This window comes from Dryobates pubescens, chromosome 32, assembly GCF_014839835.1.
Source record: "Dryobates pubescens isolate bDryPub1 chromosome 32, bDryPub1.pri, whole genome shotgun sequence".
Lineage (NCBI taxonomy): Eukaryota > Metazoa > Chordata > Aves > Piciformes > Picidae > Dryobates > Dryobates pubescens.
This window is the reverse complement of record NC_071643.1, coordinates 3,175,798-3,190,669: the sequence shown is the minus strand read 5'-3', so window position 1 is coordinate 3,190,669 and position 14,872 is coordinate 3,175,798. Positions and strand designations below refer to the sequence as shown.

The 14,872-nt window shown below is 55.1% G+C and overlaps 1 protein-coding gene across 1 annotated transcript in view; it reads left to right on the top strand.

Moving 5' to 3' along the window:
* The window catches only part of PPM1L (protein phosphatase, Mg2+/Mn2+ dependent 1L), a 129,378-nt gene extending 115,492 nt beyond the window's left edge, over nucleotides 1-13,886 (top strand). The window contains exons 3-4 of the mRNA XM_009902087.2: nucleotides 4,393-4,554; nucleotides 12,447-13,886. Of these exons, the coding sequence (XP_009900389.1) occupies nucleotides 4,393-4,554; nucleotides 12,447-12,793 (509 nt within the window). The 3' untranslated portion in view covers nucleotides 12,794-13,886. The remainder of the gene's footprint in view (nucleotides 1-4,392; nucleotides 4,555-12,446) is intronic.
* The last annotated feature ends 986 nt before the right edge of the window (nucleotides 13,887-14,872 follow it).

Sequence of the window (14,872 nt, the reverse complement as noted above, 5' to 3'; positions counted from 1 at the left end):
CACCACTGAGCAGAGCCTGGCCCCAGCCTCTTGCCCCCCACAGCTCCTTTGTCTCTTGCTGAGCATTGCTCAGCTGCCCTCTGGGGCTGCTCTTCTGCAGGCTCTCAGCCCCAGGGCTCTCAGCCTTTGCTCCTCCCAGAGCTGCTCCAGGCCCCTCAGCAGCTTCCCAGCCTTGTACCATCGAAAAGATTTTTCTCCTACCTCCCCTTTAGGCTGGATGTTAGGGAGAAGTTCTTCATAGAAAGTAATTTGCCACTGGGATGTGCTGCCCAGGGAGGTGGTGGAGTCCCCATCCCTGGAGGGGTTTAGGAAGAGACTTGGTGGGGAGCTTGGTGCCATGGTTTGGTTGATGAGATGGTGCTGGGTGATAGGTTGGCCTTGGTGATCTCCAAGGTCTCTTCCAACCTGGTTCATTCTGTATTCTGTTCTGCTCTTTTCATCTATTTCAGCAGAGGCAGTTACAGAATGATGGGATCAGAGAGAGGTTCTTGCCCCTGTGAGGGGGAAGTGGTGCTGAGAAGCTGCAGGGATGACAGACATTTCCAGAATGGGGGTTTTTTTGGGTTCATTCCTTACAGAATTGACTTTGACAGAACTCTTCTCTTCACTGCAGCTAGGGGCAGGTGCAGCTGAGCTGCAGGAAGCAGCATCCCTGAGGTTCTTCAGGGACAGCTGCCTGCGTGCTGTGTGGGCTGCTCAGCCCCATCCAGCTGGCAGGAGGACATTTAGAAGCATGGAATTGGTTGGGTTGGAAGAGCCCCTCTAAGATCCTGGAGTCCATCTGAGGGCAAGGAGGGGGCTGCTCTCACAGTGCACATGTGGAGAGGCTTGCTGAGGCACCAGCAGATGATTTGCTTGGCCCAGTGGTGTGCCCCAGCTGTATTATTGAGGCTGTAACTGCAGCTTCCTCACCTTGCTTGCTTCCACCAGAAGAAGTGATGCAGCTATTCACACATTTCACTAACCCACAAAGGAGCCAGGGAAGGGACAAAGAAGTGGTGATGAGCACCAGCAGCTTGGCCTTGCACAAAGTGTCCTTAGAGAAGCTGAAAATGTAGGTGAGAAGTGGTGCCTGAGAAGAGGAGCCCAGGGGGAGGCACTGGGGAGGATCCAAGGAGGCCACCAAGATGCTCCAAGGGCTGGAGCAGCTCTGCTGGGAGCACAGGCTGAGGGAGCTGGGGGTGTTCAGAAGGATCCAGGGGCACCTCAGAGCTGCCTGCCAGGACCTGAAGGCATCCTGCAGGAAGGCTGCAGAGAGACTTTTGCTGAGGGGGGCTGGAGCCAGGCCAAGGGGGAATGGTTGGAAGCTGAGGCAGAGCAGGGTCAGAGTGGAGCTGAGGCAGAAGTTGTTGCTTGGGAGGGTGGTGAGAGTGTGGCCCAGGCTGGCCAGGGAGGCTGTGGCTGCCTCCTTGCTGGGGGTGTTGAAGGCCAGGCTGGCTGAGGCCTTGAGCAGCTGAGTGGAGCTGAGAGGTGTCCCTGGGCATGGTGGGGAGCTTGGAGCAGAGGAGCTCTGAGCTCTCTTCCAGCCTCAGCCATTCTGTGATTCTATGCAAAGGTTTTACAGTGGTTCCCCTTCTGGTTCCACCTCACTTCCAGGGTGTTGGGATCATTTCTTCTCAGTCTGATAGTTTCAACACCTGGCTTTGAGCCTCCTTTTCTGTGTAGTCACCATGGACTGGGGATCCTCAGAGCAAGGACCCCTGCAGGTCTCACAGTTCCTCTCCCTGCCACAGCAGGAATGAAACCTGAACATCTGCAGCTTGGTTTCCTCATTGTTTATCTCACAGGGGAGCTGTGGGTTCTGTGGCTTGGATTAGAACTGGTGGCCTTGCTGGAGGGCAGATGAGGGCAATGCTAATCATTTCAGCAGTCACACACCACCTCCCCACACCCTGGGTTGTTGGTCTCTCTGTAGATAATGATGGTGGCCTCTGTTTCTGAGGTCATCCCATCCAAAATGGGCTGCAGGAGATGGTTGGGAAAAGGTTGGGATTAATATGTGCCAAGGAAAGAGAGTCACCTTCCACAGAGAGTGAGCCTGGGAGAGCAGAGGGCTGAAGGGTTGTCAGGGACACAGGGAAGCACAGGAGAAAATGAGGAGAGAAATGTCCTGCACCTGGGGAGGAATAACAGCAGGCACCAGGACAGGTTAGGGACTGCCCTGCTGGAAAGCAGCTCCATGGAGAAAGACCTTGGAGTGCTGGTGGGCAGCAGGCTCTGCATGGGACAGCAATGTGCCCTGGGGGCCAAGAGAGCCAATGGCATCCTGGGACCTTAGAGCACCCTTCCTGTACCTGAAGGGGCTGCAGGAGAGCTGGGGAGGGACTTTGGACAAGGGCTGGGAGTGCCAGGATGAGAGACAATGGCTTTGAGCTGAGAGAGGGGAGACTGAGACTGGAGATGAGGAAGAAATCCTTTGCAGTGAGGGTTGGGAGACACTGGCACAGGCTGCCCAGGGAGGCTATGGATGTCCCCTCCCTGGAGGTGTTCCAGGGCCAGGCTGGATGAGGCCTTGAGCAAGCTGGGCTGGTGGGAGGTGTCCCTGCCCATGGCAGGGGGGGGTTGGAACTAGAAGATCTTTGGGGCCCCTTCTACCCCAACTCATTCTGTGGCTCTGTGAATGCCATTTTGCCATGCTTTTGTGACCCAGCTGCAACCCCACTGCTCTGACCTGTCCCCTCCTTAGGTCCTGCCCTTAGGTGAGTTGTGCAGAAAGATATATTGATATAAAACAGATCTAAGGGGGGGAAAAAAAAAAGATAGAAGCAATAAATAAGTAACTAACTAAATGCAACTAAACTATGAAAATATCTCAGTGGCTCTGGCTGCCTTGTGCAAAAATAGCTGAACTTTACAGCCCTGCAAGACAGAGCATGGAGCTAAATCAGTCTGCAGAACACAGTGCATCTAAACACAGATTGTTTATTCCTGGCTATTTTATTTATACCACCCATGGGATACTCAGCTCCTGCCATGGGAACAGCACAGCAGAGCTTTGAACTGCAGGGCTGGGCAGCAAAGTGCAGCTGTAAGAGCACACAGCATAGACTTAAACCCAAAGATAGCTCCTCAGGAGCAAAACCAGGGGTCAAGAGGAAGGAAATGGTGCCATCTGGTCCCCAGCCTGTGCAAGGAATCTTGGTAGGAGCTGGAGGGTTCCTGAGTGCAGCTGGCAGTGGCTGGGAGGGGAACAGGGAGGAATGGCAGGGCTCTGCTTTGCTCAACATTCAGAGACTGTTGGAGGGGACCTCTGAATCATAGAATGACAGAATTGTCAGGGCTGGAAGGGACCTCAAGGCTCAGCCAGTTCCAAGCCCCCTGCCATGGGCAGGGACACCTCACACTGCAGCAGGTTGCTCACAGCCACCTCCAGCCTGGCTGCAAACACCTCCAGGCAGGAGGCTTCCACCACCTCCCTGGGCAACCTGTGCCAGGCTCTCACCACCCTCATGGGCAACAACTTCTTCCTCACATCCAATCTCAATCTCCCCACTTCTAGTTTTGCTCCATCCCCCCCAATCCTATCCTTCCCTGGCACCCTCAAAAGTGAAGCCCCTGAAGCCCCTTCCCTTCAGCAGCAGCCATGTGATGAACATGAAAGCTCTCATTTCAGGTGTTTGCCCTTAAAACCCAGGCAACATCTCCAGTGTACTCACAGGGCCACAGTACAGGAGAGGTTGGAAGGGACCTCCAGAGATCATCCAGTCCAACCCCCCTGCCAGAGCAGGCTCACCCAGGGCAGGCTGCACAGCAGTGCATCCAGGTGGGGTTTGGGAAGTCTCCAGAGCAGGAGGCTCCACAACCTCTCTGGGCAGCCTGCTCCAGGCCTCTGTCACCCTCACTGTAAAGAAGTTTCTCCTCATGTTGAGCTGAAACCTTCTCTGTTCAAGTTTGTATCCACTGGTCCTTGGCTTATCACTGTGCACCACCCAGAAGAGCTTGGCCCCCTCCACCTGACCCCCAGCCCTCAGCTCTTTTTCCCCTGCCACTTCAGGCAACAAACCCAAAGCCTGGGGGGTGGTCAGTGACTGACTGCATTCTCTGTGTATGTGGAGGGTAAAGCAATTTAAAATGTCAAATCTTTTCCTCCTGTCAATGAAGAGTTAAAAATCCAGACCCCAGCTCTTGAAGGCCTGGGGGGGGAGAGAGCTGAGGGGAGAGGGCTGTGGTTCATCCCCCTGCAGCAGCTGGAGCTGCCAGAGCTGCCAGTGGAGGCTCCTTGGCCTTTTCCTCCTGTTCCTTGCCTCGGCCAGAAGGAAGTGCTGGCTTTCAGGCAGAGGCTGGGATGTGCCCCTCCTGCTTCAGCCCCTCTCTGCCCTCATGAAGAGGAAGATGTCCCTGCTGGTGGTGTTGGTTTGTGCCCCCCATGCCTTTGCCTCCTCTCCCGTGCAGGCACCACCTGTCTGATCGCGCTGCTGTCGGACAAGGAGCTGACGGTGGCCAACGTGGGAGACTCCCGAGGGGTCCTGTGTGACAAGGACGGCAACGCCATCCCCCTCTCCCACGACCACAAGCCCTACCAGCTGAAAGAGAGGAAGAGGATTAAGAGAGCTGGTGAGTCCTCACCTCTTTGCTTTGGACTGCAGGGTCACCTCCCTGGCTCTCGCCGCTCTGCCGAGAGCAATCCCCCTGCAGCTGGCCAGCGCCAGGCTGAGGCACCCCCAGAGCAGCTCTTCTCTCGCTAATACAGCACTTGGCAGAGGGCTGGGGTGCTGCAGACAGAGAGATGGAAGCCTAAGCCTATGCCTTAGTGAGCCAGTGTAGGGGTAGGAGTAGCCCTACAGAGAAGGACTTGGGGGTGCTGGGGGGTGAGAAGCTGGACAGGAGCCAGCGATGGGCCGACGGCAGCCAGGGCTGCACCCAAAGCAGCGTGGCCAGAGATGGAGAGAGGAGGTCCTGCCCCTCTGCTCTGCTCTGGGGAGACCTCACCTGCAGTGCTGTGTCCAGCACAAGAAGGATATGGACCTGATGGTTCCACCAAGATGATCAGAGGGCTGGAGAACCTCTGCTGTGGGGACAGACTGAAAGAATTTGGGCTGTTCAGCCTGGAGAAGAGAAGGCTCCAGGGAGACCTCAGAGCTGCACTTCAATATCTGAAGGGGATCTACAGGTAGGCTCGGGGGGGACTGTTCAGAAGGGGCTGGGGGGATAGGATGAGGGGCAATGGTTTGGAACTGGAGCAGGGGAGGTTTGGGTTGGACTTCAGGAGTTCTGCACAGTGAGAGTGGTGAACCACTGGAACAGGCTGCCCAGGGTTGTGGTTGAGACCTGCAGACATTCAATATCAGACTTGCTGTGGACCTGGGCAGCATGAGATGGTTGGAGGTGTCCCTGCTGACTGAGAAGATGCCCTTGGACGGTCCCTTTCCAACCCAGTGCAATCTGTGACTTCGTGAATCTTCAGCAGCCACTTGGCTGCCCTGCCCAGGTCCCTTCTGACCTCTGCAGGGAGCAAATGAATGAAGAGGAGCAGCAGCACTCCAGGCCTCTCACACCAAACCCTACCAGCAGCAGCAGTGTGAGAGGCTGGGTCTGAAGCAGAATGAAGCTGAGCTGCTAGAAGCAGCAGAGCATGAATCTGATTCATCAGAGCTGGGTTCTGTTCCCACCCAGTGGCTGCTAACGAGCACCTACACGGAAGCTGCAGTAGGAGTAGAGGGAAGGAAGAAGCAGCAGCAACCTTTCTGCCATAAATCCTTCCAGCTTTCATCACTTGTCAGTTTAGCGACCTCCTGGGCTAGAAGCTTCATTTGGATCATCAAAGTTTAATAGCCAGTTCTCCAGGAACCTGTCAAAAGCCTCTTCTGAGCCCATTTCTGCTGCGGCTCCCACAGCAGCAGCAAATTACTTGACAAAGAGTTCTGCTCCTGTGTGTATTGCAGCTGCCAGTGAGCAGTGCCTCTGGGCATGCTCTGCCTCCACAGCTGCATCTGGGCAGTGCAAAGACTGAGTTTCTCCCTCAGCATAAAGCATTTCTTCCCTGAGTGTAAACCAGCTGTGAAGCCCAGAGGGGCAGCAGCAGGCTGCCAGCAGCACAGGCGTCCATCCCCGCGCTGCCCTCCCGGCTTGCCTGCAGCCCCCAGGAGCAGTGTGAGCAGTGGGGATGCTTCCTGCTGCTACCTGCCCCTCAGGGCATGCCAAAGGCAGCAGGGCCCCAGGAGGAGTAGCAGCAAAACCTTGGCCTGGCTTTGCTCCAGCTCAGGGAGCTCAGCTGACACTGCTGCTGCTGGTGGGGGTCAGGGAAGGGCTGGGCTGGGCACCAGAGGAGTGCCAGAGGCTCTGCAGGAACCCCTCTGCCTTCCCTAAGGGAAGAGAAAGGGAAGGAGGGAGAGAGGCTGATGGGCTGGGGAAGAAACTAAGCCAGCTGGGATGGGAAGAAGAACAATGCCATGGGATAGAGACACAGAGACACAAAGCAAGATGGAAGCCAAGCCCTGAGGGCAAGGATGGCACCACTGGCACCACTGATGCTGGGGGCAGGCCCTGGGCAAGTCCCAGCCTGGGCTCAGCAGCAGATGGGAAGCGGATTGAGGAGCTGGATGCTGGAGCTGGATTGAGGAAGACAGGGATGGGGCTGGAAGGCAGAAGGGAGAGATTCCTGCTGGGACAGCAGCCAGGGAAGGAGAGGCTTGAGCCTGGGCATCCCTCAGCTTGCAGCTGAAGATGCCATCCAGGGGCTGCAATCCCTTGGGGGGCACTTGAGGCTCCCCTCTGCTGTCTGCTCCTGCCCACAGCTGCCCCCTCTGCCTTCCTGCCCCCCAAGGTGGGGCAGAGCTGTGCCCTTGGTGTGCAGAGCAGCAAGGCTGAGGCAGAGGCTTTGTGCCCCCCAGGCCTTGGCAGGAGCTCTGCCCCTCAGCTTCTCCCTGCTAGCAGCAGCCCCTGGTTGTGCCAAGCTGCCCTGAGCTTCAGCCAGTGCCTGAGTGAGCAGGGCCTGAGCTGGGCACTGCCAGCCTGAGCAGAGCTGCTGCTGGGCCAGCTCAGAGCAGGGCAGTTGGATAATTTCCTTCCATACAGTAAGTGTAAGACTGAAGCAGAGTGCCTGGGGTGAGCTGTGCACCGTGCAGCACAGCTGTGCCAGAGGGACCTGACTCCCACCATCCACTCCTTGTCATGTGCAATACAGCAGAGACTCAGCAGCACTGTGATACATTTTGGGGTTCCACCTTCACATTTCCCCACCCAGCTGCAGTGCCCAGGCCCCTGCAGGCAGCTCTGCAGTGCCTGCACTGCTCTGTTAGCAGAGGTTTCATTTCAAAGTGAAATCCTTGTGGTCACAGTTGAGAAGCTCTGCTTCAAGCCTCCCTCTGATAGAAATCAGTTTGAGGCAGCCCAGAGGAGCAGCTCAGAGCAGAGCCTGAGGTGTCCTCTGCATTGCAGCAGGGTATTAACATCAGAATGACAACTCTAAGCTAACCTCTCATTTCTCACTGCCATGCTGGATCTTCAGGAGCTTCACTGCTTGCTGCTTTCGGTGGCTGGAGAAGGAATTCAGTCTCTCTCTCTTCCTGCTTCCCAGAAGCTGTCTCCAAAGTCTTGGCCAGCCCACAGCCTGGAAAATGTTTCCATCTGTCAGTCCAACATGGCTCTGGCTGCCCCAGAAGCCATCACTCAGGTCTTGTGGCAGGTGACAGCAGTGGTCAGCAGGTCTGAGTGCTGTGCTGCCCTTGTCTGGTTTGCCTTGGGACTGAGGTCCTACCACTCTGCTCCCCCCCTGTGGGACAGGAGAAGGCACATCCCATGGTACAAGGATGCTGCTTGCATAGACTCACAGAGTAGTTTGGGTTGGAAGGAACCTTTCAGGGTCATCCAGTCCAACCCCCTGCAGTCATCAGGGACGTCCCCAACTAGAGCAGGTTGCTTGCAGCCCCAACCAACCTGACCTGGAGTGGTTCCAGGGATGGAACCCACCTCTCCCTCTCTGGGCACCCTGGGACAGGCTTTCATCAGAATCATCTTGAAAACATTTCTTCCTTCACTCCAGCCTGAATCTCCCTCTTTCAGTTCAAACCATCCCCCCTTGTCCTGTCACAACAGGTCCTGCTCAAATGTCTGTCCCCAGCTTTCTAATTGGCTCACTGCAAGGCCAGCAGAAGGTCTCCCTGGAGCCTTCTCTTCTCCAGGCTGCACCACCCCAATCTCCCTCAGCCTGGCCTGGTTTTCCCCAGCAAGCTCGTGATTAGGAGCCTGAGCTGTGTTTGTAGCTCCAGCATAAGGCCTTGAAACAGCCCTGGTTTGGCTGCTGAGGAAGAGCCAGCAGGTGAGTGGCCTGGACAGGAATTCAAGTCCTTCAGCTGGAAGATAACCCTGTGAGCTCAGCTCTGGCTGACACACCAAACGCTTGTGCAGCTGCCCAAAGGCTTCTCTTCCTCTAATGCCTTTCCTCCCCTGGTGACAGCAGGATGTCTGCTTTTCAGCAGCACTTCTGTGTTCTTCAGGGGAGGCTCTGTAAGAGAACACACCAGAGGTGCCAGCAGACACTTCAGCAAGCCCCAGGAGTCCAGCTTATGCTGTCAGCAGCTCCGAGAGTGGCACCAGGAACCGCTTTGTGCTCGTAAGCTGGACCTGCAGGCTGGAGCAGGCCTGGCACAGAGAGCCAGCAGCAGCAGCTGTGTCCTCTGCAAGAGCAGCAGCAGGCACAGGCACTGCTGAGCCCTCACTGTGGGGAAAGCATCTACTCAGCAATGTCTCTTCCCAAGTGCATTTTGCTTCCCTGGCATCCCAACCCATACACAGGGAGTTGTTTTGGTTGGAAGAGACCTGTAAGACCATCCAGTCCAGCCATGAACCCAACCCCACCCTGGCCATCAAACCCTGTCCCCAAGTGCCATGGCCACAGCTTTCTTGAGCACCTCCAGGGATGGGGACTCCACCACCTCCCTGGGCAGCCTCTGCCAGTGCCTGACCACTCTTGCAGCAAAGAAATTGTTCCTTATCTCCAACCTAACCCTCCCCTGGCACAGCTGCAGGCTGTTTCCTTTTGTCCTATCACCTATCACCCAGCTCTCCTTTCAGGGAGCTGTAGAGAGCAATGAGGTCTCCCCTCAGCCTCCTCTTCTCCACCCCAAACACCCCCAGCTCCCTCAGCTGCTCCTCCCCAGCCCTGTTCTCCACACCCTTCCCCAGCTTTGTTACCCTTCTCTGGACCTGCTCCAGCCCCTCAATGTCCTTCTTGGAGTGAGGGGCTCAGAACTGAACCTGGTCCTTGCCTTGCAAGGTAAACAACACAGTGAGTGAAGGCTGAGTGATACCTAGGGCTGTACTCCAGGTTTTAGAGTCTTCATCACACATGCAGCCCCCCTGGGATGGGGAGTAGGTGGCTGTGTCACCTTCAACACCCTCCAAAACTACATTCTCATCCTGCCCACCCTCCTGGTTGGGTGAGCAGCTGCAGTGGGCTCACCAGTGACTGTGGAAGGAGACATCCTCATAACAGAGGCTCCACAGAAGTGTCCATGAAAACACCCAGCTACAACGTGTTGATTTCTGCTGGGCTGAACACAAATCAAGTTTCAAGCTTTAAAGGGGAATGGATGATGACATGAAATGTAGCCTCACCTGAAAGCAGAAGGCTTTACAGATCAGATCAAGCAGGCAGGAATGGAGGGGCTGTCAGAAGATTGAGGTGACAGACAAATAATGTGGGGGCTGAAGTGCTGAGCTGCAAACTTGTGATAACAGCAAAGACATTTGTTAAGAGCAGGGGAGAAGGCAGCATGGAGATAGCAGAAGCCAACAGTTCTCCCTTTGTGGTTGTACCTTTCCATGACCCACCTCTGCAAGCTGTTTATCCCCAGGTGACTTTCAAGATGACAAGAACAACACAGAACCATAGAATGGTTTGGGTTGGAAGGGCCCTTTAAAGGTGGGGAGACACTGGAACACGTTGCCCAGGGAGGCTGTGGATGCCTCCTCTCTGGAGGTGTTCAAGGCCAGAGTGGAGGAGGCCTTGAGCAAGCTGGGCTGGTGGGAGGTGTGAACTGGATGATCTTCAAGGTCCCTTCCAACCCAAGGCAATTCCATGAATCCATGCAACTCAGTCAAATCTCACCTCATGTTTTCCTGACTTGAAGTTTCACACAGAATCACAAAACTAACCAGGTTGGAAAAGACCTCTGAGACCACCAATGGGCAGAGGCCAACAGGATGGCATTCAACAAGCCCAAGTGCCAGGGGCTGCACTTCAGCCACAGCAACCCCAGGCAGAGCTACAGGCTGGGGTCAGAGTGGCTGAGAGCTGCCAGGCAGAGAGGGACCTGGGGGTAGTGGTGGACAGCAGCTGAACAGGAGCCAGCAGTGTGCCCAGGGGGCCAAGAAGGCCAAGGGCATCCTGGCCTGCAGCAGGAAGAGTGTGGCCAGCAGGAGCAGGGAAGTCCTTGTGCCCTGTGCTCAGCACTGCTGAGGCCACACCTGGAGTCCTGTGTCCAGTTCTGGGCTCCTCAGGTTAGGAAAGAGGTTGAGCTGCTGGAAGGTGTCCAGAGAAGGGCAACAAAGCTGGGGAGGGGTCTGGAGCACAGCCCTGGGAGGAGAGGCTGAGGGAGCTGGGGTTGCTTAGCCTGGAGAGGAGGAGGCTCAGGGGAGACCTTCTTGCTCTCTGCAACTCCCTGAAGGGAGGTTGTAGCCAGGTGGGGGTTGGTCTCTTCTCTCAGGCAGCCAGCAGCAGAACAAGAGGACATAGTCTCAAGCTGTGCCAGGGGAGGTTTAGGCTGGATGTTAGGAAGAAATTCTTCCCAGCAAGAGAGATTGGCCACTGGGATGTGCTGCCCAGGGAGGTGGTGGAGTCCCCATCCCTGGAGGTGTTCAAGACAGGCTTGGATGTGGCACTTGGAGCCATGGTTTAGTTATCAGGAGGTGCTGGGTGAGAGGTTGGACTTGATGATCTCTGAGGTCTTTTCCAATGTTTTTGATTCTATGATTCGATTCTATTCTATTCTATTCTATCACCCAGCACCATCTAATCAACTCAACCATGGCACCAAGGGCCTCATCCAGTCTCTTTTAGAACACCTCCAGGGATGGTGACTCCACCACCTCCCTGGGCAGCACATCCCAGAGGCCAATCTCTCTCTCTGTGAAGAATTTCTTCCTATCATCAGCCTAAACCTCCCCTGGTGCAGCTCAAGACTGTGCTGGGTTTGCTCCCAGCAGTGCTTTGGTCCTTTCTGACCCAGCTCATTCCAGGCTGTTTGCTAGAACAGCCCAGAGATGTTTGGGCTTTGTTCACTTGCTGCTTTGCTTTATGCCTGGGGGTGAGCTGTGAGTGCTGCTGCAGGGTGTTTGCAGGGGTCTTTGCTTCACACCTCCTCTGAAGTGGGGAACTGCAGGGAACAAAGGGATTGGCTCACACCAGGACATAAAGAGTTGCTTGCAGGGCTCTCATCTTAACATTGACATGAGGCAACTGAGCTTGAAGTTGTGTGGTACAGGAACAGCTCTATTCAGGCCTTTCAGGACCTCTGGGGGAGTAGGGAAGCATGAAGCTGCTTCCTTTGAAAGCAGAACCATTCCACTGAGGAACAGCAGCAAAACATTCCCTGCTTCAGCTCTCCCTGCAGCACCAGTGGCAGCAATCCAGCTCTTCCCTGGAGATTTCCTCCCCCTCTGCTCTGCCCTGGTGAGACCACACTTGGGACACTGTGTCCGGTTCAAGAGAGACAGAGACCTGCTGGAGAGAGTCCAGTGGAGGGCTGCAAGGATGAGTGGGGGACTGGAATGTCTCTGCTGTGAAGAGAGACTGAGAGCCCTGGGGCTGTTTAGTCTGGAGAGAAGGCGGCTGAGAGGGATCTGCAATGTCTATCAATAGCTGAGGGCTGGGGGTCAAAGTGCCAGGCTCTTTTCAGTGGTGTCCAGTGAGAGGACAAGGAACAGTGGGGACAAGCTGGAACCCAGGAGGTTCTACTTCAACATGAGGAGACACTTCTGATTGGTGAGGGTGACAGAGCCCTGGAGCAGGCTGCCCAGAGAAGTTGTGGGGTCTCCTTCTCTGGAGTCATTCTCAACCCAGCTGGATGCATTCCTGTGTGACCTGCCTGGTCACATCCTGCTCTGACAGAGGGACTGAACTCAATGATCTGCAGAGGTCCCTTCCAACCCCTAACATTCTGTGATTCTGTGATTTACATATGGCATAGAATCACAGAATGGTTTGGGTTGGAAGGGACCTTCAAGATAGCCAGTTCCAACCCCCCTGCCATGGGCAGGGACACCTCCCACCAGCCCAGCTTGCTCAAGGCCTCATCCAGCCTGGCCTTGAACACCTCTGGGGAGGGGGCAGCCGCAGCCTCCCTGGGCAGCCTGTGCCAGTGTCCCCCCACCCTCAATGGAAAGATCTGTGGCACCTGGGGACCTGAGGATGCAGCAGGCTGACTGTTTGGGTGGGTGTGGCAGGAAGGCAGAGCAATGCTTTGCCTTTCCCCAGCCCTGCTCTCAGTGTTGTTGTTTCTCTCCAGGTGGCTTCATCAGCTTCAACGGCTCGTGGCGCGTCCAGGGCATCCTGGCCATGTCCCGCTCCCTGGGAGACTACCCTCTGAAGAACCTGAACGTTGTCATTCCTGACCCTGACATTCTTACCTTTGACCTGGACAAACTGCAGCCAGAGTTCATGATCCTGGCCTCAGATGGGCTGTGGGATGCTTTCAGCAATGAGGAAGCCGTCCGGTTCATCAAGGAACGCTTGGATGAGCCCCACTTTGGTGCCAAGAGCATAGTCCTACAGTCCTTCTACAGAGGGTGTCCTGACAACATCACAGTGATGGTGGTGAAGTTCAGGAATAGCAGCAAAACAGAAGAACAGTGATGGATGACCAGAGGCTGAACTGCAAACAGACTCTCTGACCTTTTAAACCTAGTAGAAAGCTCTTGTCACGCCGTTCAGATCCCACCCAAGAGGAGGAGATTCCCCCTGGGCTTTGTCCTTGGCTTAACAAAGGAGCAATACAACACATGCCCTCTGAGTGCAAAGGGTTTGTTCACTCCTCCCTGTCTCCTGTGCCCCCCCTGCTCCTCACAAACTAACTGTACCCTGCCATTCTCTTCTGTAGACTTCTCATCTGATCCCTCCCCTCTCACTGCTGATGCTGGAGAGGCTCCTTCAGGTGCAGAGCAGGGGCAGGGCAGTGACTCTGCGTTCACTCCTGGCTGTGACTCCCCAGAGCGATGCTCTCATCTTCCTCCTCTCTTCTCTTCTCTTTTCTTTCTGTTTTGTTTTGTGGTTGTTTTTTTTCATCTGTACAGCAGAAGGTTTGTGGATGTGAAGGAGGAAGAGGAGCCAATTATTAGCCTGCTAGCACAGAACTGGCTGCCTTGCTTTGCTGAGCCTCCCCTCACATCAGTCCCTGCCAAGCATGTGGTGAGGTCTGGCTGCTGGATGAGCTGAAACCACATTCATTCACTCTGTGCATTACTCTCACAGTGTTCCCTCTGTGCCATGCTGTAGCCAACCAAGTCCTGTGAAGCTCCAGCAGAACACCTTCTCTAGCAGCAGCTAGGTCTGTTGTGACAGAAGAGTGTCTGTGGGTCCCCAAGGCTCAGCCACAGGCTAGGCTTTTGGCATGGACGCTCTGTGGGCCTGTAAAGAAAGTGATGGAAGGGGAAATTAATTTCATTAGCAACTGTTTGGAAGACCTAATTAAAATGAGGTGCTGCTTAGAGCTGCCTTGGTGAGAGTCAAGCCCATTAAAGGCTTTTCATTAGGGGTGTTAATCCAGGGGAAGGCCACCTTAGAACCATGTCTGGTCCCAGGTATGGATGCCAGGCAGCGCCACCGCACTGCAGAGGTGAGAGCTTGTGTTCAGTCCAGATTAAAACATACATAGGTCCAACTTGCAGGATTTCACTGCAGTTTGGGATCTGTGGCTCCAAAGTTCCAGTGATGACAGTCTGATCTCCATCTGGTAGCTCGGTGGTGGAGAGGCAGCGATCGCAGAAGGATGGGGCAATGCGTGCTGGGGGAGCCGAGCCAGGGGCTGAGCTTGGAGGCCAGCATTTCCTCACCCATGTCCTGTTTCACCACAATCCCCTCCCTGCACAATGTGGTCCTGGAGGACCTGCTGGAGCCTTCAGGGTGCTGGAGGTTGTCAGTGTCTGGGTGCTGAGGTGAATCAGGGATATAATGCATCGGTTAACATTGTTCATACATCCACAGAATGGGTTGGGTTGGGTTGGAAGGGCCCTTGAAGGTCATCCAGGTCCAACCCCCCTGCCATGGGCAGGGACACCTCCACTAGCCCAGGCTGCTCAGAGCTCTTTGTTCTTGGTAATGATGTGATGTCACTTGATTAAAAGCTGCCTGCTCCTCATCACCCACCTCCAGTATTCCTGGGCAGGTGGCTTGCTGGTCCCTAAAGCACCATGATGTGTGGTGGCTGTGTGCCTCCAAAGTCACCCAGGAGAGAGCACAAATCCTGCTCCAGGAGGAATTCCCATCTTAGCCTTTCCATTTTTGTTCCTAGCTCATCTCTTCCCTGACAAGCTTCCCTGCTTTAGCTCTTTTGGAGCTAATCACAGCTCCTAACTGGATCTGTTGCTGTTTCCAGGGTGATTCCAGCTTAATACAGATCCTTTAGCAGCCTCTTCTGATCTCAGGGTAGAGCCCCTCAACTCTGAGGAGAAAACAGAGGTGTGGAAGTGTCCAGCACCCTCTGAAGGCATCAAGCACCCAGCCTGCACTGTTCCTTCTGTGGGGGACAGGACATTGAGGGCTTTGTGAGTGTCTGGAGCAGCAGCCCATGCAGTGAATTTGAAACATGTCTTTGCAGTTCAGCTGAGCAGCAGACAGGGGACAGTCAGAACTGCTTCAGTTCTTTCACTGGCAAAAGGTGTTTGGGGTCAGCCTGCTGTGAAATGGAAACCTCCTGTGCTATCTCCATGGGAGTGC